General features: G+C 37.3%; 2 protein-coding genes across 2 annotated transcripts; both read left to right on the forward strand.

Moving 5' to 3' along the window:
• Positions 1 to 1,709: 1,709 nt before the first annotated feature.
• Positions 1,710 to 8,939, forward strand: LOC104883739 (DNA replication licensing factor MCM3). Its single transcript, XM_010668294.4, has 17 exons — positions 1,710 to 1,901; positions 1,999 to 2,114; positions 2,592 to 2,800; positions 3,497 to 3,627; positions 3,713 to 3,951; positions 4,058 to 4,294; positions 4,421 to 4,575; positions 4,653 to 4,861; positions 4,953 to 5,118; positions 5,201 to 5,400; positions 5,535 to 5,594; positions 5,679 to 5,768; positions 6,852 to 7,063; positions 7,540 to 7,611; positions 7,906 to 8,047; positions 8,173 to 8,259; positions 8,665 to 8,939. The coding sequence occupies exons 1-16, from the start codon at positions 1,836 to 1,838 to the stop codon at positions 8,227 to 8,229; spliced, it is 2,361 nt and encodes a 786-aa protein (XP_010666596.1). The 5' UTR covers positions 1,710 to 1,835; the 3' UTR covers positions 8,230 to 8,259; positions 8,665 to 8,939.
• A 4,103-nt stretch (positions 8,940 to 13,042) lies between these two features.
• LOC104883740 (hypothetical protein) lies at positions 13,043 to 20,788 on the forward strand. Its single transcript, XM_010668295.4, has 5 exons — positions 13,043 to 13,241; positions 13,369 to 13,569; positions 19,595 to 19,714; positions 20,113 to 20,385; positions 20,492 to 20,788. Exons 1-5 carry the CDS (start codon positions 13,116 to 13,118, stop codon positions 20,654 to 20,656), a joined length of 885 nt encoding a protein of 294 aa, XP_010666597.1. The 5' UTR covers positions 13,043 to 13,115; the 3' UTR covers positions 20,657 to 20,788.
• The last annotated feature ends 2,631 nt before the right edge of the window (positions 20,789 to 23,419 follow it).

Genomic DNA, 23,419 nt, shown 5'->3' on the forward strand with positions numbered 1-23,419 from the left:
TTAATTATAATGATAAGTAATAATAATGAATAATAATAATAATAATAATAATAATAATAATAACAGTATTTTGGATATTTTTAAATGATAGTTATAAATAAATAATATTAATAATCATAAATTATTAATAATAATTAATGATAATAATGATAATTAATAATAATTATTTTATATTATTTGTATTAATATATTAATACTTGATGATGATATATAATAACAATAATATCTAATTAGAAGTAAATTAATATTACTATTTTAATAATTAGATTTAATAATATAAAAATATTTAGTAATAAAAATAATGATTGGGTCGGACCGCGAAAATTACATCATAAAATGTCTTGATGAGATTTGATTGGTTTATGGGCTAAAAAAAGTGGGTTTATTTGTGCTTTGACCTAAACCATGCATGTTCCTCCTAATAATAATAGTAATAATAATGAGTAAAGGTATAATAAACAAAATAATATATAGAAACAACAATAATAATACTACTACTTAATAGTAATGATATATATTTAAATAATAATAATAATCATAATAATAATAATGATGATAATAATAATAATAATAATAATAATAATAATAATAATAATAATAATAATAAGAGTAATTAGTAAAATAAATTATACCAACATAATAATAATATTTAACAAAATGATTATAAAAGAATGAAACTGAACTGAACTGATTGGAGCTGAACTGAACTGAACTAAAAATAAGCTGGGGAGAACAGGCCCTTAGGATTTTGTATTAAATAATAGCGTAGATAAAATATATACTTCCTCCGTTTTTTTTAGATGTTACACTTTCTTATTTAGGAAATTTTAAATTAGATGTTATACTTTTATTTTGGGTAATAACTTCTTTCTATCTCTCTCCTATCACATGTTCAAATGGGGCCCTTTTGTTTTTCATTCTCTCTATCTCTCTCTACTCCAAAAATTACCTAGGAGTCCGTGATTTGAAAAGTGTAACATCTAATAAAAAACGGAGAAAGTAAATTAATTTACAAGGCTGGCAATGAGTTGAGACAGCTCGCGAGCTACTCGAACTCGGCTCGGTTAAAGCTCGGTCAAAGCTCGACTCGAGCTCGGACTCGACTCGAGTGAGCTCGACTCGAGCTCGGACTCGACTCGAGTGAGCTCGACTCAATACTCGACTCGAGAAACTCGTGAGATACTCGATAAAATTTTATATGTATATATACTTTTAATTTTTTAAAGAAATTTTAACTTTATTTTTTCTATAAAAATACTTGTACTTTTCTTTTTAAAAAAATGAAAAAAAAGTGTATAAAATGACCAAAAAGCAAAGTAAAGAATTTCTTCTATAAAAAATAGAACTATATCAAATGACCAAAAAGCTTGAAACGAGTTCGAGTTCGAGCTTGAAACGAGTTCAAGTTCGAGCTTGAAACGAGTTCGAGCTTGAAACGAGTTTGAGCTCGAGTTCGAGTTTAGGTTTCGAGTTCGAGTTCGAGCTTGAAAATTTAGAACTCGCGAGTTTTCGAGTCGAGTCGAGTTTGAGTATGAGTTTTCGAGTCGAGTCGAGTTTGAGTATGAGTTTTCGAGTTCGAGTCGAGTTTAGTCAAACTCGAGCTCGACTCGCATCATTGCCAGCCCTTACAACGAAGATCGAAGACATTTACCCCGTACCCCTTTCCCGCCCCCCACATTCCCGCCATTTAAGAGGAGAAGACAACACTTTTCCCGCCAAAACTCAAAACCCCTCTTCTGAAAACCCAATTTCATCGCCCACCAATACCAAAACACACACTCTTTCTGTCTCCTCCTCCTTCCACTCGTTTCTCCGTCGCCACTGAAACTCCATCAATGGACATCAGTGAAGAAGCATTTGCAGCTCACAAGCGCACCTTCCTCGACTTCTTAGATCACGATGTACTCCTAGTAAACTCAATTCTATTTTCTCCATTTTTCTCCTCTTTTTTGCACTAATTCTTTTAACAAAATTTTGTCTCTCTCTTTGTCTGAGCAGGTGGGACATGGGATCTACATGGATACCATCCGGAAAATGATAATGAACAAGCAACGTCGTCGTCTCATCGTCAACATTTCCGACCTTCATGACTACAATTCCGACTTAGCTCGCAGGTTTATATCTCCTATATAAGTTTATCCCCTTTTTTCGAATCGTTTAGATTCCAAGATTTTCAAATTAGGGTTTTGTTTGAAACGTGGACTGAGTATGTGGGTTGCTATTTGTAAAAAATTTACCCCCTTTTCTCGAATTGTTTGAATTGAAAGATTTTAGAATTAGGGTTTTGTTTGAGATGAATATTGAGTACGTGGGTTGTTTTTTGTTTGGTTATTGCATAACTTAACTGAGTAAATCCCTTAAAAAGTTTCCCCCTTTTCAGGAATCGTTAAATTGAATTTTTTTAGAATTAGGGTTTTGTTTGAGATGAAGGTCGAGTTTGCTGGTTGTTATTTAATAGGTTACTGATGAACCTAATTGTGTATATTTTCGTTAAATAGTTTTCCCCCTTTTATTGAATGGTTAATTTGAAAGACAATAAGATTAAGGTATTTCTGAGATGATGATTGAGTATGTGGGTTGTAATTTGTTAGGTTATTGAGGAATCCGACTGAGTATATTCAACCATTTTGTGATGCCGTAACGGAAGTGACACGAAGCATCGATCCCAAATTCTTGAAGGAAGGAGAGCAAGTTGTGGTTGGATTTGATGGCCCTTTTGTTTCAAGGAGGGTTACTCCTAGAGATCTTCTCTCAAAGTTTATTGGTTCTATGGTTTGTGTTGAGGGCATTGTCACCAAATGTAATGTCTCATTCTCTCTTTGAATTTCTCTTAATTGCTTTAATTGCAGTATTTGGCTGTGTTATAATAATTTTAAGTTCTGAGCAAGTTTTCCTTTCAAAAAAAAAAAAGTTCTGAGCAAGTTTCAACTTTTGTTATAGTATCTTAGTTATGGTGTAACTAATTTTCTGGGAGGAGAAAAGGGTCGAAAATGATGTTATTTAGAGGTGGATTAGTTGCCATTTGGGCATCTCACCTTAAGGCCAAGGAAGAAATTGTATGATTGCAGTGTTCTTGGATGATTTGAGGGGATGAAAATGACAAAAAATAATAATGATGAAGTTTGTTACATTTTGTGAAGTAGCATTTGGTAGTAGTGGTGGATAAAGTTCCAAGTGTCTGTGATAGGGTATATTGATCAGGACGAGTGGTTTGTGCAGCGAATTTTTAGCATGGCCTGCTGATTGTTCCTGAAAGTCAAAGTCTTTTTTTGATAGTGTTTCTGTTTATTAGAATAACTAAATGAGAAGTTGAGTACTGTCCATTTCAACCAACAGAAAACAAGGACAAAAGAGTTTCTTTAAGTACTTGTGTGATGTACATCATTGTTGCCTATTTGGCCTTCAGTAACTTTCTTATTATTTATTTTTGTTTTGTGTTTTGGTATAGCTGTTAAATTTTTTTTGGATCTTCTGATAATCTATTTTCAACTTACAGGCTCTCTTGTGAGGCCCAAGGTTGTAAAAAGCGTTCATTTCTGCCCCTCAACTGGCAAAATCATTTCTAGAGAGTATCGAGATATTACATCCACTACAGGCTTACCTACTGGTTCTGTCTATCCCACCCGGGTAATGCTCAACTTTCATCATGTATACTATTCTCTATCAGAATTAACGATGGATGTTTTTTCTTACAATATGAGCACATTTGCAGGATGAGAATGGAAACCTACTGGTGACTGAATATGGATTGTGTAAATACAAAGATCATCAAACTTTATCGATGCAAGAAGTGCCAGAAAAATCTGCCCCTGGTCAGCTTCCAAGAACTATAGATGTTGTAGTTGAGGATGACCTTGTTGATGCATGCAAACCTGGAGACCGTGTTGCAATAGTTGGTATATACAAAGCTTTACCAGGGAAAAACAAGGGTAGTGTGAATGGAGTATTCAGGTTTGGACATCCACATCATAATGGTGCTAATGCTATTTTTTTTTTTTTTTACTTTGGACTGTGCTATGTGTATGAAAGCAACTGACACAACCATTTGTTTTTATAGGACAATTCTCATTGCTAACAATGTGACCCTGCTGAATAAAGAGGCAAATGCACCAATTTATTCCACTGAAGACTTAAAGAACATTAAGAAGATTGCTGATAGACAAGATATATTTGATCTTCTTGCCAATTCCCTCGCGCCATCTATTTTTGGACACATTTGGATCAAGAAAGCAGTAATATTACTTATGCTTGGCGGAACTGAGAAGAACTTGAAGAATGGAACTCACTTAAGAGGGTAGGTTTTTGTTAAGTTCACTCCTGTTCTATGTTTCACCTCTTCCTTTCTTCTCACTGGCCTCTTGGTGATCCTATCTTAATTTCTTACAAGAAAGTTTACTTGACTGATAATCATATTTACCAGTGACATAAACATGATGATGGTTGGTGATCCTTCTGTTGCCAAGTCCCAACTTTTAAGAGCAATCATGAACATTGCTCCATTGGCCATTTCTACAACTGGTCGTGGTTCTTCAGGTGTTGGTTTAACAGCAGCTGTAACTTCTGATCAGGAAACAGGTGATGTCTCTTGAAGCACTTTTGTCCTTTACACTCGTTGTCTGACTGCTAATTCAGAAAATGTTTGCTGTGATCAGGAGAAAGAAGGTTAGAAGCTGGCGCCATGGTTCTTGCTGACCGTGGTGTCATATGCATTGATGAATTTGACAAAATGAATGACCAAGATCGCGTTGCTATACATGAAGTCATGGAACAGCAGACAGTGACCATTGCCAAGGCTGGTATCCATGCATCTCTAAATGCTCGATGCAGTGTTGTAGCTGCTGCAAATCCTATCTATGGAACTGTAAGTTGAGCTGCTTATATATTGCATGCATGCCTCTATACCTAGCCTCTATTATTATCTACTGTTGTCTGAATTTTATCTTGCATCACAGTATGATCGATCTTTGACTCCAACAAAGAACATTGGATTGCCGGACTCCTTACTTTCTCGTTTTGACTTGCTATTTATTGTGTTGGACCAAATGGATCCTGAAATAGATGGTCATATTTCAGAGCATGTCCTGCGTATGCATCGTTACCGTTCCGCACTAGATGGAGGTAGCTATCCTTTTATGTAGGATGTTGTAGCTCTTAAGATGTTTTATAATAAAAGGTATTACTGACTGTAGATATTTTTTAGGTGACGGAACACTTGATGGTTCACAATATGGGGGAGAAGAAGAGGCGGATCCTGGTTCATCTGTCTTTGTTAAGTTTAATAGGATGTTGCATGGAAAGAAGGCACAAAGGGGTAGGAAGCAGGAGTCTCTAACAATCAACTTTTTAAAGAAGTATATACATTACGCGAAGCACAGAGTTCAGCCAGAGCTGAGCGATGAGGTAGTTATTTTTCAACATATTATGCCTCCTTTTTTTATATCGACTATTGGTTTTCAGTAATACCATACATATGTTTAGCTTAATACAAGTTTGAGAGCTAGATTTATGCTGATTCTTAAGGCTCTTGTGTGTAGGCATCTGAAAATATTGCAACGGCATATGCAGAGCTTAGAAATGCTAACTCTAATGCAAAGGTGAAATTTCTAGCTATAGTGGGAAAACCAATTTCTGTGTATAAAAATTTATAAATAAGTGAATAACACACTTTTTTTGTGCAGGGTGGTGGAACTCTCCCTATCACTGCTAGAACACTGGAAACAATTATACGGCTTTCTACTGCACATGCGAAGCTGAAATTGAGCAGAACGGTAATTTTGTCCATAAGCTTCTAGTATTGGTGTTTGTCCTCATGTTTTTATTCACAAGTAATTTGGTTAAACACACTTCCAGCAGCTGTTACTTTATCATGTTGGTCTCAATTGCAAAAATGGAAATGCCTGTTATGCATATTGTTGATTCTCACTCATATCAGTGTTATAGCTAATTATTACTTGATGAAAAAGGAGGATAAAGCCATAAAAATAACAATTTTGTTGTTGCACTTTTGCTTGCCAACACCTACATAAACCTATTGACAAAACTTCTGAGAGGAACCTTTTCAGTACCGGAACAAGTCTTTTTATGGTTAAAGCTATTGTAGTAAGAGTTAACTGAACAATATCATTTGACTGCTTAATATACTTGTATGATGAAATTGAAGCCGCCTCCTCAAGTATGTAAAACGGAGCTACGCCATTTGAAAAACGGGTGAATTTTTTAAATTGGAACCCAAAGAACAATGATCAAATGTATTTGTTTGGCTTGTGTGTAGCCATTTTGTTGTCTTTGTAAGAAAAGTTTCATAGGCTGGTTAAGATTGCCTAAGGTGATTGGATGGCTTATTAATTTTTTACAAGTAAAACTATTCTTGGAACCTCCAACATGTATGAGCAGTGTTATTCCGACACCTTCATTTACCTCAAAAGCGGGGTTTCGTGTCGTGTCTTGTCGTGTCCGACACGACACTTAACTTGGATACAACATTTTAAAAATTTAAACTAAAAACTTGACTTATTTCTATAAAATAGCCGAGTCGGACACTTGGACACTTGTATCCGAGTAGACACTTAATCCGTGTCTGCGTAACATAGTGTATGAGACTATGCATACTCCCTGTTGTAATAGGTCATAGGAGACGGGAAGATCTCCTGACGGGAAAAGGAAAATTTTGTATTCAGTGGATCCAATAACAGGATCACCTTCCTGTTGCAGTTTACCAAATATTATGCACTATATTGTTCATTTGCAATAGGTGTCATATATTTTGCCTGTCTGCTGTCCTAGTTCACATGTGAGGTACATTTAACTGGTGTTTGTGTTGGATCATTAAGTCGACAATGCTTGGTTAACAGGTATTGAAATCTGATGTTGAAGCTGCTCTTAAAGTTATGAACTTTGCTATATATCATAAAGAGTTGACTGACATGGATGAGCGTGAGGAAGCAAGGGAGAGGGAATCAGAAAGAAAACGGCAAGCTGATCATGATGCCAACGACAATGAGCAGGTTCCACGCAATCGTCGAAGGGCTAGGTCCGGCCAAGCAGAGGAAGCTGCCACAGAGGGGTATGCTACAAGCTCGCTTTTTCTTAATACGTGCATCACATTTCTCATGCTACTTGATATCTCAGTGCTAGAAAAGATACTCCAGCACTACGTTTTCCAGCATATAATTTCCTTCAACAATTTTTTGAGGACGTAAAACCGGAAATAAAATATAGGCTCAGCTGAACTAAACAAAACCAATCTATGGTTGACGAAACAGGGTTCCAATACGTTGATTCTTCACAGTAATAATAATATTTGGATTACAAGTGCGTTTGTCTAGCCAAGTTATGGCTTTTGAATCATAATGGACTAAATTAGAATGGCTGTATCAGTATGACTGTATCTTATGCTTCTACTCTTATCAGTGAGTAGTACGAAACAAACTGTACATTGTTTATTGCGAAATTTAGTTTCCACAGTTTCACTTCATCTTTGAATGGACATCTCTCGTAGCCTCCCCTTGTGATAATGAAAGTCTGCTTTCTACAATTCAGTGAAGCAACAGAAGCCATGGATGTAGATGAGCCTCCTGCAGACCAATCAGAAATCAACGTAACTCCTGAGAGGTATGCAGTATGCTTGCTTACTCTTCTTCTAACTGTCTATGCTACTTGGACTCATGTACTTGAATAGGGCATAGGTATGTGTCCAACGTCCAACTCTGCTATTTTATAAAAAAATTACCTGACTTTGGTGCAAAGTTAAGTGTCGAAGTGTCAATACCCATGTCTTGGTCTCTTGGATGGATAGTATCTGACACGGGCACTTGAGCTTAAATGAACATTGAAGAGTCTTGAGTACTTTTCATATCTGGATTCAGGTTGCTAGCAGTGTTCACCTTTGGCCTTGTGAATTTACAGAGTAGAAGCATTTGATTCTATATTGGGTCAGCACATGCGAGCAAACCACTTGGAAGTGATATCAATCACAGATATTGACAGGATAATCAATGCAGAGGCAGCCACTAGTTACTCAAGGACAGAGATAACGTTTCTTTTAGAGGTACTTGTTTTTTACGAGATCGTCGGATTAGTTTCTTAATTCTAATCGGTTTTTTCTGCATGTTATTGGTAGCATTACCAATTTGCTATTTAGTGAAATGATAAATGATTCATTCAATTGTGCAGAGACTACAAACGGATAACAGACTGATGATCGTTGATGACATGGTGCACATGATGTAGAGCTTTTCATGAATGTATAAAAAGTTGACGGTATGCCTTCAGTTAGTCCGTTTGTTATGTATTGTATTACACAGCTGTTCTTCCCTCTACAAATAAGTAATATTTGGGTCTTCAAGGTTGGCAGTGTTAACCTTTGAATAAAAATTATGAAAAGTTGATGTTTTGAATGATACATTAGAATAATTTTGACAAGGTTCCACATGATAATATTTCATTTCATGCATTTGTAAAAAAAAAAAAAGGTCAGTTTGTGAAGTCTGACTATCATAAAACAAGTATTACACTTGTATGTATTAAGCATTTGACAGTGATTTTAATGAAAAAAGTTCTTTTTCTCAGCGGCATTGCTGAACAAAAGACCGTGTGCTTTCCTTGCGGTATAAGTTTCTGGAACTCAATCTGTAACCAGCTGATTGATCTTTTTGTTAATCGCAGGAGGTTGAATTAGTGAAGCAGCATATCCGATTCAACAGAAAGAACAAGTAGATTGTATTATGGCAACTGGATTGAACATTTGTAGTTTAACCATGCTGTATTCCCTTACTTTTTATAAGAGCAGTTTCGAGATTAGATTTAGATGATGTTTTCCATTGAATATGATTTGGATTTGACTGAAGCTTAATGAATTAGGTTTAGGTTTGTTGGACGGATACTTGAGGTGTTTCTTTTGCTATAAAGGATCTCATAATGGTTAAATTGTCTTGAATTCACCATAATGTAGAGAGTCAAGGATGAGTTCTATTATTCCAAGGCAACGCTTTCAGTAATATCACACTTCATTTTTCTTTTTGTTAGTTTTGGGAGGAGGTTATGCCTTATGAGTTCTGCCTATACAATTTACAAGTAACAGAGAACCGAGTGAAGAAAAAATTTATGATCATTAGAAAACAACAAGATCTTATATCTTCTATTGCCCAGTAACGCTGCTTGAACTCACAATAAATATCAAAAATTTAATAACAAAATCCATAGTTGATTTTTATCGGATGTGCACAACAATTTCATTTATGAGATTTGTCCTCGATGGCTCTCCCCTGTCCCTCTTTTGACTGATAAGGAAAATATTGCTGGATAAGTTCCTCTCCCATGAATTTGCGGCAATTGTGGCAGACATTAAAGCTTTGCTTCAGGCGAAATGGGGGGTCGAGATTCTACATGTCAAAAGATAAGGCAATCGCGTCGCCCATAGTCTGGCTCAGTTGGCTCGAACCATGACAGAATCTCATGTGGCAATCCCTTCTAGTTGCTTGGAGGTGTAAGAATAGGTGTATGGAGGAGTTATATAATATATAAGTTAAAGTAGGTATGTTCAATTTAAGATTTAGTTGTTGTCTTCCAATTATAGGACAATCAACTCTCTTTTAGTAATTTTTTTTTTTCCTTTAGAGCCTTTGTTAATAAAAACAATTGACATGGCTATAATAGCGTGGAGCTTGAGACTGACGCCTTCAATCTCTCGAAGGCTATTTTCTCGAATTCAGTGGGACGTTCTCCTCTGGATCTCCTCATTGAAGACATTTGTGTAGTGGGTAGAAATTGTGATGTTTTTAATGTTTCTCATGTTAAGCGTGGCGGGAACACGGTTGCTCATCTAGTAGCTAGAATTCCTCCGGCTATGGGGGTTGAACAAACTTTTGTTGATGACTTGCCGCAAGGTGTTTTAGCCTTGGCGGATCTTGATGGTGTTTAATGATATTGCTTCCGTTTCCCCTCAAAAATTAAAAAAAAACAATTGACATGGTTAAAAGTAACAATATCATTACATAAATTATAATTAATTATACCAATAATGATAATAACATCCAAAGCACATTATTTTTATGTGTTAAATTAACCGAACATTCAATTCCAAAGGATTGAGTTGAAATCCAATGCAAAGTATTCAGACCTATACATTTGAGTTTGGGCCCCGTCAAATCTTTTTCTAGTCTAGTGTCCACCAAATTTAAAATTAGATTGTTGACCTACTTACACCACTATTGTAAATCATATCCCAACTTGAAGTGGCTTATGGTTGCAGCTCATATTTTATTTTGGTGGGAGAAATTGGACAAAAAAGAATTGAATTAACACGTTTTACATATTTAACTTTTCAAAATTCATCTGCGGTTTCATAAGAAATGAGAAAGTGACGGGAAGTTAAATTTAATGATGGTTTCAGTTTCTTTGCTTTCCAAAATAAGAGGAATAGAAAAAACAAAAGAACGAAGAATAGTTTTGCTTTCCCTTCCCTTCTTTCTATTCGACCAAATATTATTATTATTTAATTATTTTTCATTTTTGTAAAGCTTATGACCTAACTGAATTGGCTTGAAATCACTAGAGCGTTTGGTTCATATAGTGGTATGGGTTTGGAATCAAGAATGAAACCAAGGTGATATAGGGCTGGAACTTGAAACCTAATATCATGTGTTTGGTTTTATTAGGGAATGAAAATTTTTCTTCTATTCAACACCAAGAGATATTGGTATGAGCCATACCCACCTCCCTCTTGGGTTTCTAAACCCCATATCTTATGAGTTTGAAGTATCTGTTATAAATTTATCAATTTATTAAACAAACACTAGGTATGGATTTTGCTCATTCTAAATCCATAACTCAAACCAAATCATATGAACCAAACGCTGACCCAAATGGAACTGAAATTACTAATTTTATATTACGCAACAAAGCTGTGAAAAAAAACACCCGGATGAAAAAGTTAAAGGAAAAATAGATCAGAATATCCCCAACTTTGGCCCGTCCGCTTTTAATACCCCTAACTATTGGGAAGGTCCACCAAAAATCAATCTGACCTAAAAGAACTGATTTAGCAAGTTAAAAATGTTACGTGTCGTGCTCTTATTGATTTTACTTAATTTTTATTGTTTTGCTTTTTTATCACCCTACCCCACTGCCACCCATCCCCCTCCTCAACCACTAGTCCCCCTCCCCTTCCCACCCAAAAACCTCCCCTCCCAACTTCTTCCCCTTCACACAACCCCTGAAACAACCCCAGCCCCACTCTCCCACCACTCACTGCCACCTTCCGTCACCCCCACTACCACCCTTTCCACACCCCATACCCTTCCCTACCCCCAACAGCCCCCCTCTCTCCACCACCCCGCCGTTGAATTCCCCCCTCCCCTAACCCCCTTTGAAACCCCCCCTTCCCTAACCCAACTACAACAACTACACACAGGGCCGGCTATGGGCCTGTGCAAGCAGACCCATAGCACAGGGCCTCGTAATTTATGGGGCCCGATATTCTCTTTCTCTTTCTTCAGCCAAAGCAAATATTACTCTTCTAGTCTTTTTAGTTCTTTCTGTCTCCTCTATCTTCCCCTAATAACTACAGTTCTCAAAATAAGTGGAAACTTTTCTAGTTCATTCTTAAATTTTCTAGTTTCTCATTAATTTTTTTCTTCTTTAACCAAAACGTTCATTCAACCCTCTCACATTCCTCTACAATTGATCAATGATGTACTTCACAAATTTTCTTAATCCTTGTGATACCTAAGTATCAATGATCTCCCCAATAAATAATTTATTAGCACCTAAAATTTTTCCCTTACATACAATATCAACTTATTTTCAGAAGAATCAAAGATTTCAACTTTTGATTTTTTAGACGGAAAAATAATATCAGACTCATCTGGTAAAGGATTTTTTGTTTTTGGTTGCTACTGTTGTTGGTAATTTGACATTGTTTGGGAAAAAAGAGTTTTGCTGGAATTGATGTTTGCCAAGGAAGAAAAGTAAGTAGAATTTGCAGCCTTGTTGATTCACAGTTCAACTACTTCCATTACATAATTTTTCTCTCTTTAGTACAACTTTTTAGGTTAGCGAAATAGAAAAATAATTATCATCTTTGTAAGTAGATTAATTAATATAGTTTGGTTATCTATTGATCTGTTATATACATTTTCAATTTGGGTATGAGTTTTTGGTTTTTAAGTTGCAAGAATATAAATATAAATATAATTATAATACTAATATAAGATAGTTTTTTTATCAACTAAAGTGACAAAAGTTTAATTGTAAAGCCTAATTTTAGGATTTGAACAGGGCCTCCAAAATGTTTGAGACGACACTGACTACACCATAACACATGGAGAAAGTACCTCCGAAAACACCAAGACAAGGCGGCGAGAACCAACAACAACAACAGTAAGACAGAGAAGAGAGAAGAATACGAGCAAGATAGGCCAGGGGAGTCAAAAGTCAAGAAGAAGAGCCACCATAGCAGCGACGACGACCAACAGAGCAACACCAACAACTATACCACTGTTCCACACCAGCAACACAACACCGCCAAGATGCGGCGCCGAACAGTAGTGGTACCATCACCAGTGACAGACGAGCAAGACCGACGAAATATACGCGAGCGGAGGAGAGAGAATTGCGGGAGGTGCAGGGGAGCATCACCCCATTAGCAACCAAACAACAACAACGACGGGGGTTAGGGGAGGGGGGTTTCGAAGGGGGTTAGGGCAGAATTCAACAGGGTGGTGGGGGGAGGGGGGCTGGGGTGTCGGAACGATGGTAGTGGGGGTGAGGAAAAAGTGGCAATGAGTGGTGGGGGTATTGAGAGTTTTGGTTTACAAAAGCTAATACAACAAATAAAAGATAAATAAAAAATAAAAAATAAAAAAATTACCTTACTAACTGGTTACAGGTCATTTAGGTGCATTTTTAGCAAACCTTTATCATAGTTGAGGGTATTTAAACATAACTTATATTTGAGAGTATTAAAAGCGGATGAGCCAAAATTAGAGATATTTTGATCCATTTTTCCAAAGTTAAAAAGAAAAGCCACCAATGCCATGGTGGAACGTGGCTGTTTCATAAGGATGTAAAGTAGTTAACCAAACTTCTGGCGGGTGGACTGCGTAACTCCACAGTCCATGGCCACCTTCCTCTCTAAAACTTCCATTTTCCACACTTTCTCTTTCTCTCTTCCCAAATCCTGCACGCCAATTTTCCCCTTCAATAAAACCCACTCATTATCATTTTCTGTCAGAGCAAACAAGGTAAAAAATTAAGATTGAAAATTCAATGCTCTGCTTAATTTTTTTCAAGAAATCAACTTTATAAGCTTAAATTTCATTTTGACAATTTTTTTGTTTACATTTTTGTGTGTGTGCGTGTTGTTTTTAGATGGAAGAAAGCGAAATTAAGGAGGATGGAGAAGTGGGAGTAAGTAATACCCAGAAGAAGATATTTGTTGCAGGAGCAACTGGAAACACTGGTAAAAGAATTGTTGAGCAATTATTGGCTAAGGGATTTTCTGTTAAGGCTGGTGTTCGTGATATTGACAAGGCTAAAACTGTCTTTTCTACTAATCCTGCCCTTCAGATTGTAAGTATTCCTAACTGCCTCTTCCAATCTTTTAATTTTTTGGGTAATGATTTTGTTTCTGTATTTGGATTTCTGACAATGCACTACATATGTTAATTATTTGGGTAAAATGGTAAGTAGTTCGATTGGGTAGTAATAGAATATAATTCCTTGAATTATTGAGTTTACAAAACTGATTACATATACCAATTATAAAGAGATACTCTAGGCTAGAATTAAGGAGCTAATTCTATCTTTCCTAAATATTAACATATTTAACATATTTACATAATCTATCACACCCCCGCAGTCGAAGCGGGAGGAGGATGGGCGCTGAGACTGTCCCTAAAATCCTCAAATAAAACTAAGGGTAGGCCTTTGGTAAAGATATCTGCAATTTGATGACGAGAAGGAACATGTAAGACCCGTACTTCACCACGAGTCACTTTCTCACGGACAAAATGGATATCCATCTCAATGTGCTTTGTCCGTTGATGTTGAACCGGATTGCCAGATAAGTATATCGCACTGATGTTATCACAATAAACCAAAGTCGCTGTATTAATAGGGCAATGAAGTTCAAGAAGTAGATTTCGGAGCCAGCACGATTCCGAGACTACATTAGCGATCCCCCTATATTCCGATTCAACACTAGATCGGGACAATGTAGCTTGCCGCTTGGACGACCAGGAGAGGAGATTGTCACCAAGAAACACACACTAACCAGAAGTAGATCGCCTAGTATCGGGACAACCACCCCAATCAGCATCGGTGTAAGAAATGAGAGATGATATGGAAGAAGGGTAGAGATGAAGACCATGAGTGAGTGTGCCCTTTACATACCGAATAATGCGCTTAAGTGCACTCATGTGTTCATCCATAGGCTGATGCATAAATAGGCAAATCTGTTGGACTGCATAAGATATGTCCGGACGAGTAAACGTAAGGTACTGTAAAGCCCCGGCCAAACTCCGATATCGAGAGGGGTCCTGACATGGCACCTTAGAGTGCCCACTAAGCTTTTGCTTAGTATCAACAGAAGTAGGAGAAGGCTTACAGGCGGACATGCCAACACGTTCAATAATTTCCTCAGCATACTTACGTTGTGAGAGGAAAAGACCATCTGCATGACGAGTGACAACAATACCCAAAAAATAGCTCAAAGGACCTAGATCCTTCATAGTGAACTCGGAACCAAGAAAAGTCATAATAGATGTCCGCAAAGTGGTAGAAGAGGCAGTGAGGATGATATCATCAACATAAAGGAGGAGATAAGCAGTGTCAGTACCTCGACGATAGATGAAGAGTGAATTATCCGATTTGCTGTTAGAAAAGCCAATTTTAGTAACAAAATCCACAAATCTGCGATACCACGCCCGGGGAGCTTGCTTAAGGCCATATAGAGATATCTTTAGGAGACACACATAATCAGGATGAGTGGGATCCCTATACCCCAAGGGCTGATGCATATAAACAGTCTCCTGAAGCTCACCATGAAGAAAAACATTCTTTACATCAAGCTGGTGAAGAGGCCAAGCTTTTGATAAAGCAATGCTGAGAACAGTCCGAATGGTGGCCGGTTTCACAACCGGGCTAAATGTCTCGCCACAATCAATGCCAACCCGCTGTGTCTTGCCATCACCTACAAGACGAGCTTTATATCTTTCGAAAGAACCGTCAGATTTTACCTTATGAGCAAAAATGCACATAGAACGAATGATATTAGCATTAGAAGGACGGGGCACCAACTCCCACGTCTTATTTTTAATAAGAGCATCAAATTCATCATCCATAGCCATTTTCCAATTTGGGTCACGGAGGGCCAACACGGGATTAGAAGGAAGAGGGGAGCGAGCACTATGAGTGACAAGAGCATATTTTCTATTTGGTTTGTGAATGCCGTGTTGGCTGCGGGTTATAAGCCGATTTTCGTGAGGGAGAGGAGGGGGAATGGGATGAGAGTGGGCTAAATTTGAGTGTGGGGAGCTAGCGGACTGCAGGCCCGAAGAGGAAGGGCTGGAAGGTGAGGGAGGGGAGCTCGTGGGCTGGGGGCCCAAGGAGGGAGAGCTGGCAGCAGAGACACGCTGCCCAGCAGGTGGGGAAATGCGTGTGTGAGCTAAGGGAGATGGGCAAGGCTGACCGGCTTGGAGAGTCAGGCCCAGTGGCAGCGAGTTTGGATTTGGGAGAGGGGACATGAAGGGAGGTGGCAAATCATCTAAAAAGGTATAAAAGGAGGGCCGTGGGGTATGTAATGATGCAAATGGAAAAGTTTGCTCATCAAAAATCACATGGCGACTCAAAATTATTTTATTAGAAGATAAATCATAACACATATATCCCCTATGATTTTCCGGATAACCCAAGAACACACATGGAGTAGAACGGGGTTGGAGTTTATTTATAGTGGTGGATGGAAAAAGAGGAAAACACAAACACCCAAAAACCCGTAAATGAGAATAGGAAGGCTCTTTTTGATAGAGGAGGCGGAGAGGAGACATCTAGGCAAGATTCTTGCTTGGAAGAATATTAAGAAGATAGGTGGCCATTTGAAGTCCATGATGCCAAAAATTTGGAGGAAGAGAAGCATGAGCAAGTAAAGTACGGACTACATTATTAATAGTACGTAGTTTTCTTTCGGCTTTTCCATTATGTGATGATGTATAAGGACATGAAAAACGAAAGGAAAGACCATGTGTTTTGCAAAAATCCCAAAACGACTCATTATTAAATTCCCGACCATTATCACATTGTATATTTTTGATTTCCCTTTCAAATTGTGTACGGATATAGGAACGAAATTGTAAGAAAGTAGAGAAGACTTGTGACTTTTTAGCTAAAGGAAAAGTCCATACAAAATTCGTGAAATCATCCAACACAATTAAATAATAACGATGGCCCAAAGAGCTCAAAACGGGAGAAGTCCAAAGATCACAATGAATAATGTCAAAAGGCATCATAGTAGAAGAAGTAGATGCAACAAACGGTAACTTAATATGTTTAATGTGTTTTCCAAGAGGACAAGAGTAACAAACACTAGTATTACTAAGTTTATTACATTGAATCAATTTATTTTGCCTAAGAGAATCCATAATAGAAGCACCCGGATGACCCAGACGATCATGCCACAAAGACGGTGCAAGAGCAGCAAAGGTTGAGTGGTTGTTGGCTTGATTTGTGGTGGTGATAGGATATAACGTACCCTGACTCTCACATCTCATGATTGGTCTCCTCGTCAGAAAATCCTTCACTGAAAACCCAAAAGGATCAAATTCAACAGTGACAGAATTATCCGTTGTAAATTTTCGAACAGACACCAAATTTTTAATGATTTTGGGAGCATGAAGAACCTTTTTAAGAGCTAATGAGGGTTAGGGGAAGGTAAAGAAGTATCACCGTAACCACAAATAGGAATACTATGGCCATTTCCGACTACAATACCATTATGATTTCTCAAATTAAAATAAGACGAAAGATTACCTTGGGAGGATGTCATATGGGATGTGGCTCCCGTGTCCATATACCAATTAGGATCCGGTGGGGTGAGTCCAAGAGTGTGCATAGCTGCTTCAATATCCGTTGGAGAAGATGGAACTTGAGCTGAATAAGCTTGTGGCCTTGGCCCAAGCACCCCTTGCTGCCTTGGTTGATACATGGGTCTGGCCCAAGGTGAAGGAGATAAGGGATATGGGCAAGGAGGAGGAAAAGCCCAAGGGTTATACCCCCCAATGTGAGGTCCACGGCCGCGAGCTGGCAGAGGACCGCCCCACTGTCTGACCGGCTGCTGGTGCTGGGCCGCCGTCTGACTGCCGGTTTTGCTGCCGCCGGTGGAGGTCTGGTTGCCACGGTAACCACCACCGGAATTCCGGTGACCACCGCCACCCCCTTTCTTGTCATTTTTTCGAGCCTTTGTTGCCCTTTTTCCCACCGTTTGGCCCACGGTTAGGACTACCATTTTCCGGCGAAGACTCCACGGCATTTGCGACCATCACCGCGCCACCAGCCTTCTTGGAAAGTCCGGCTTCCTCCAATACAAGCATGGATCTTGCTTGGTAAAAGGGAAGGAGCGGATCACTTTGTCGAAGCAAAGTACCAACACCACTATATGCCACGGTAAGGCCCGCTACCATTTGTAAAACGAGTCGGTTGTTAGAGACCGGAGCCCCAACATTTTTGAGTTGGTCCGCCAACATTTTAAGCCGTTGACAATAAGATGCATTAGGGAAATCCTCCATACAAGTGTTAGAGAATTCTTGTTCTAAAGTTACCGCACGGGAGGATTTGTTGTCTGGAAAAATATCCCGTAATCGATTCCACGCTTCCATAGCCGTAGAATCCGGTTCAAGAATAGTGTTGAGAAGGTCAGGGGATATAGTGGCGTAAATCCACTTCAACACCGTTGCATCAATGGTGGACCAATTATCTTTTTCCTCATCGGTTGTAGGTATCTTCTCTTTACCTTTAGCCGGAGGAATAATATGATGAATGACTCGATGGGAGCGTGCATGAATCTTGAATAACTCGGCTCACGTCGAGTATTGCACGTTCTCCATGTCTAAAGTGATGGGGATGTTATGTTTAACATTAGAACCCGCAAGAGATGAGAAAGGAGAAGAGGAAGAAGAAATAGTAGATTTAGGTGAGGAGGCGCCGCCAGTCATGGTGGCAGCGTGGAGGCAGTGTGGGCGGAGCTGCCGTGAGAAGAAGATGGGCGGCAGTTGAGTAGGTACATATACCAATTACAAAGAGATACTCTAGGCTAAAATTAAGGAGCTAATTCTATCTTTCCTAAATATTAACATATTTAACATATCTACATAATCTATGAGGTAGATTATCCGCTTATAATAGACTTTTAAAAAATAATGGTTGATGGGGAGTTGGATTCCATCATATTTGAAATTGTATTAGTAGTGGGTAAATTGCCCATTAGGTAAACTAGATTTTATTCGTTCGAGTGTCTTTTACATATGGCTATTTGTATGACTGTATCCTTTTCTAAGATGTATGGGGAACATGTCAATTATGTATCCAAATGAGAATCTCAGCAAAAACTAAGTGAGGGGAGATGATCATTGGCTGTTATAATAAATCGAAGTGCTTCGGATTGTATATTTAGCGGTTGTTTGGTTGAATATAGACATATCATGTTTCCTAAGAAGTTATGTTCCTTGTATAATTGCGTTTCATGAGAAGTGCAAAATTTTTGTTTGGTTGATTTTTGCTTCGCATAGGAAGTTACCATGGTCATAAATTTGGATTTCTTCATGAGTGATTAATAACTCGTGAATATGATGTGTTATGTTATTAAGTGTGTCATTTTTTGAGGGACGAAATAGGATCAACATCTCTGTGATGGAAGGGTTAGAGCCGCATGAATCAAACCACCTTATTGCTAAAGGCCTTGAGGTTTTGCTAAGGCGTGTCTTAATGTATACATGTAGTTGAGCCATTTCAAAGCTCTAGGATACATTTAGTCACCAATTGGCTATGATACATTGTTTAAACGTCTGAACTTCTGATGCACGATGTTTTACTTTAATTCACATCTTCACAAATTAGGATTATTGTGATTGGACTTACACAACATGTAAAATGTAAATTCAATTATTAAATTTAAAATCTCTGCATCCAAAAAGATTTTTCACTTCTTATAGATTGTGATTATTAGTAAAAATTCTGAGGAAGAAGAGAATTCAAAGGAGTGAGACTCTATTTGAGGATGGATTTATAGATTTTGCTTTTTGACAATATTAGGTTGATAATCTACAAAGTTTGAGAGCAGGCCAGTATTTCAGATGACATAAAGATAAAAGTTTGTCAATTCTTCTAAGTTATGACTTAGTAAAAATGCTAAAGAGGACATTTCTATGTAGTGAACTTGAGTACTTGTTATGTAGTTGGAACGTTTTTAAAAGAGTAAGGAGACATTATTCCAGGATGGAGTTATAGCTTTTGGTTTGAACCGACATTAGGTTGATCATCTATTGAAATTTGAGGAGCAGGCCAATATTCCAAATGATAAAAATGTACAAAATTTTGTTTGCAGGTGAAAGCAGATGTTACTGATGGTTCAGATAAGCTAGCTGAAGCCATAAGTGATGACTCGGACGCTTTAATATGTGCAACTGGCTTTCAACGCTCATGGGATCCGTTGGCTCCTTGGAAGGTTAGAAAAACCTTCACTTGTACCTTCTACTTCTGTTTAGTACCGCAAACAAGGTGCTCTCCTTTATTAATAGAACATTAACTGTGAAGTTGGATTAAAACAGTTAGTCCTTGCTTGATGATCACATTTTTGAATTTACTTGCGGGACAGTGTTCCACCTAGAACATTTGTTAGTTTGGTGCTCTTTCAAGTAATTGTCAGATGTCCTTGTTTGTTTGACATCAATGAGTTTGGAGCCAAAACAATCTTGTTCCTGTTTTTTGTAATTTATGGAAGAAACATATAGTGACGTTGAGTAATTTATGGAAGGAACATATAGTTATATCTGTTGCAGTAACATTGATGCATGATTTGTGATACGATATAAATGGTCTGATTTTTACATCGTCTGAATACAGGTGGATTATTTTGGTACTGTCAATCTTATTGAAGCATGTCGCAAGCGTGGTATCAAAAGATTCATTCTGATCAGTTCCATTTTAGTTAATGGTGCTGCAATGGGGCAGTTGCTTAATCCAGCCTACATCTTTCTTAATGTATTTGGACTTGTATTAGTTGCAAAACTACAAGCTGAGAATTATATTAGGAAATCTGGTATAAACTACACTATTGTACGTCCTGGTGGGTTGAAAAATGATCCTCCTTCTGGAAATATAATTATGGACCCAGAGGTGACTTTGCCTTCTAATTTGTTTTCTTTTCTGTGCTTTTTCTTCCTTTACGTCTACTTATTCTCCAGGTACTTATGCGTGTAAAATTCTGCACATATTTTTGTAGGACACTCTTTCGGGAGGCAGTATATCAAGGGATCAAGTTGCCGAAGTTGCTGTTGAGGCATTGAATCATACCGAGGCTTCTTTCAAAGTAGTAGAGATAATTGCAAGTCCTGATGCTCCTAAGCGGTCATTTGAAGAATTATTTGGTGCTATCAAGCAGCGGTGATTTATTGTCATTTCTTGAAAATGGTGTGTCAAGTTTGATAATACGTACAAAAGTTTGCCATTTTTTGTTTAGAGTGAACTTCCTCAATCACCCAACTATATATATTGGCTGACAACAATCAGTTTAGCTGTGTGACGCATCTGTTCTCAGTGTTTATCAGCTATTCTCCAGTCAGGATCTCCGGCGAGTTCGGTATCATTGCCAGTTTCAAATTTTTAGTTTTAAGATTCAAAAAGTCAATAGTATGATATGGGTATGTAACAACAACAGTCCTACTCATTCTAATCACCATAAAATTACAAAAATTGATAACAATTACTTCAAAAAATTGGAAACTAATTTTTGTGGTTCCTTTTAAAGAACTAAAACCGATAACACATAGGTCCTTAACTGCAAGTTGCTGATTTTTAGGTATATATATTTCAAGCGTTCACTTTATTGTTTGTGCCCTTAGTTATTGGATTCAATTTTTGTCGATAATCTTTGTTACCCCGATTCCTCATTTTATCTGGAGTACTTGGGTTGGATACTTGACACTCGGGCACAAGTAATTAGACACTTCATTGGACCAAAATCTTGCAAAAATTTCATATGATAACCATGTCTAACACTTGGATACATCATACCCTCGCCTTCTGGCTTCTAGGCGAGTCTGAGCAACACAGGATAATAGAAAAACAAAAAGGAAAAGAAAAAGATGGAATCAACAACAAAAAGGTGAAACAAAAAGAACCAACATTGTTATTGAATAGTCACAGAAGAATATTGATGTTTAATGGAAAGAATCTTACACAAACATCCATAAGTTACAGGGAAAAATCAAGAACAAGGAACATGAGAACCAATTGTCAAATCTAGAAAGCCCAAGCTGCTAAGGAAGCAATAACAGCAACCAAACCTGAAAGTTGCAGAGTCACTCCATCACTCTGCATCGCAGGAGTTGGAGCAATGCTTGTAGCATCTTGAGCAGCGGCAAAGGTAGCGAATAAGGAGGAAATCATAACGACTGCGACGACGAAAGTGGTGAACTTGCAGGCTTCCATTTCTTTCTAAATATAAAATGTGTTAAAGCACAAATTTGAAGAGAGAAACTGAACTGTGTTTTCTTTCTTCTGCTTGCTTGTGGAATGTGGAGTGCAGGGAGACATATAGATGGGCAGTCTTTTATAGTATAGGTAATGTTATAAAAGTTATTTGCCAACTAATCGTGAATTAATTTGTTGATTTAACAACAAACAAAATGATTTGGACTACTAGTTGGATTAATGATTATGATTATTGATTATGTTAAGGTTATCTTTCCTAGTATTCTTTGTAACAGGCTGGAGTACTAGTTGCAGGAATTATATTATGCCAATGATTAGGTATCTCTTCTTTCCAGGTATGAAGTTTGTATGTAAGTGTTATTTTAACATGTATGTATCATGTATGGAGTGAAAGTATGGCAAAATATGCAACTTAGAACACCTATTGACAGTCTGGTATTTCTTGTTTTATCTTTCATTTTTCTAATTGCTACCTAGTTCCTCGTCTTATTTTACTTAATTGTGTAAAACTTTTCCAATTGTACTTCAAAAGTAACTTCAAGTACTATTTTAAATTAATCTAAAAGCTAATTTTAAAGTTATTGCCAGACAGCATTTAGAGTAGAATATAGACCTTTTGGATTTATTTACTAATCAAACATCTAATTTAACATAACAAATTTTATACTAGCTAATTTGTAACAACTAGGAGTACTTTCAAGGGATTGTGGAGTAGGTTCTTTTTTTTTTTTTTTACTTTCTTTTTTGAGGTGGATGGAATGTGGAGTATTAGTTAACTGCTATTGTAATACTATTCCATTATGATCTTTACTTATTTTAAAGGGACTTTTGTTCATTTGTAGTGTTTTACTGTACTTAGTACATAGGTATTAATCTCCTGTTTGGTAGGAAATGATAGTCATAAATATTAGTGTAATTTTGCAACAAAAGTTCCATGACAATGATTGTCGAGCAGGGTTGTGTTGGAGATTTATGGGCCCTGTTTTAAAATGAGAATCGGGGCCTTTAATTTCTTTCCCGCTAGTCAGAAAAATACCACACGTTTTTATATAATGTAGAGAGAATCAATACTAATTGATGAATTAATTTTATCTTGAGAATTATGAAAAAGAATTGATGATAAAATTTGATGGAAGAAGTTAGAAAGTTAAAGATATGAAAGGTTGAATTTTTGGTGGAAGAGATTGAGGAAGATGATAGGTGATAGCGGAAATTATGGAGTCCGAAAAATGGAAATGTGGAGTGTTTGGCGTTTATAGTTTACACAGCATCAAACTTTTTCAAATGGCCCTTTCATATAAAAATAAATAAATTAAAATTAGCTCTTTTCACACTCTAGCCGTGGCCCCGATGTCGATATCCAAATATCTCTTTTCTTCATCAAAATGTATTACTACCATTTAAGTTGTTTATCACTTAAAATGTGGTATCAATGGTAATGAAATTATGAAGAAAATTGCACGTTTGGTGTAAATGTAGTTTTATTATCATTGACATCAACATGATACTTTTTCTATCCCTAAATAATAGCAACATTTTTTTTCCCATTTGTTCCATGATAATTGCAAGTTGCATCATCACTTGAACTTTGTAATTTTCTTTGAATGGAAGCTTTGTCTTTATGTCGAAGGATGTGTGCTTTTTTGATCATCCTCGAAAGATAATTTCTACTAGAGACATTTTTCCAAGAACTATTGTTTATTTTGTTAATGTCATT

The sequence above is a fragment of the Beta vulgaris genome, chromosome 8, assembly GCF_026745355.1.
Source record: "Beta vulgaris subsp. vulgaris cultivar EL10 chromosome 8, EL10.2, whole genome shotgun sequence".
In the NCBI taxonomy this organism is placed as follows: Eukaryota; Viridiplantae; Streptophyta; class Magnoliopsida; order Caryophyllales; family Amaranthaceae; genus Beta; species Beta vulgaris.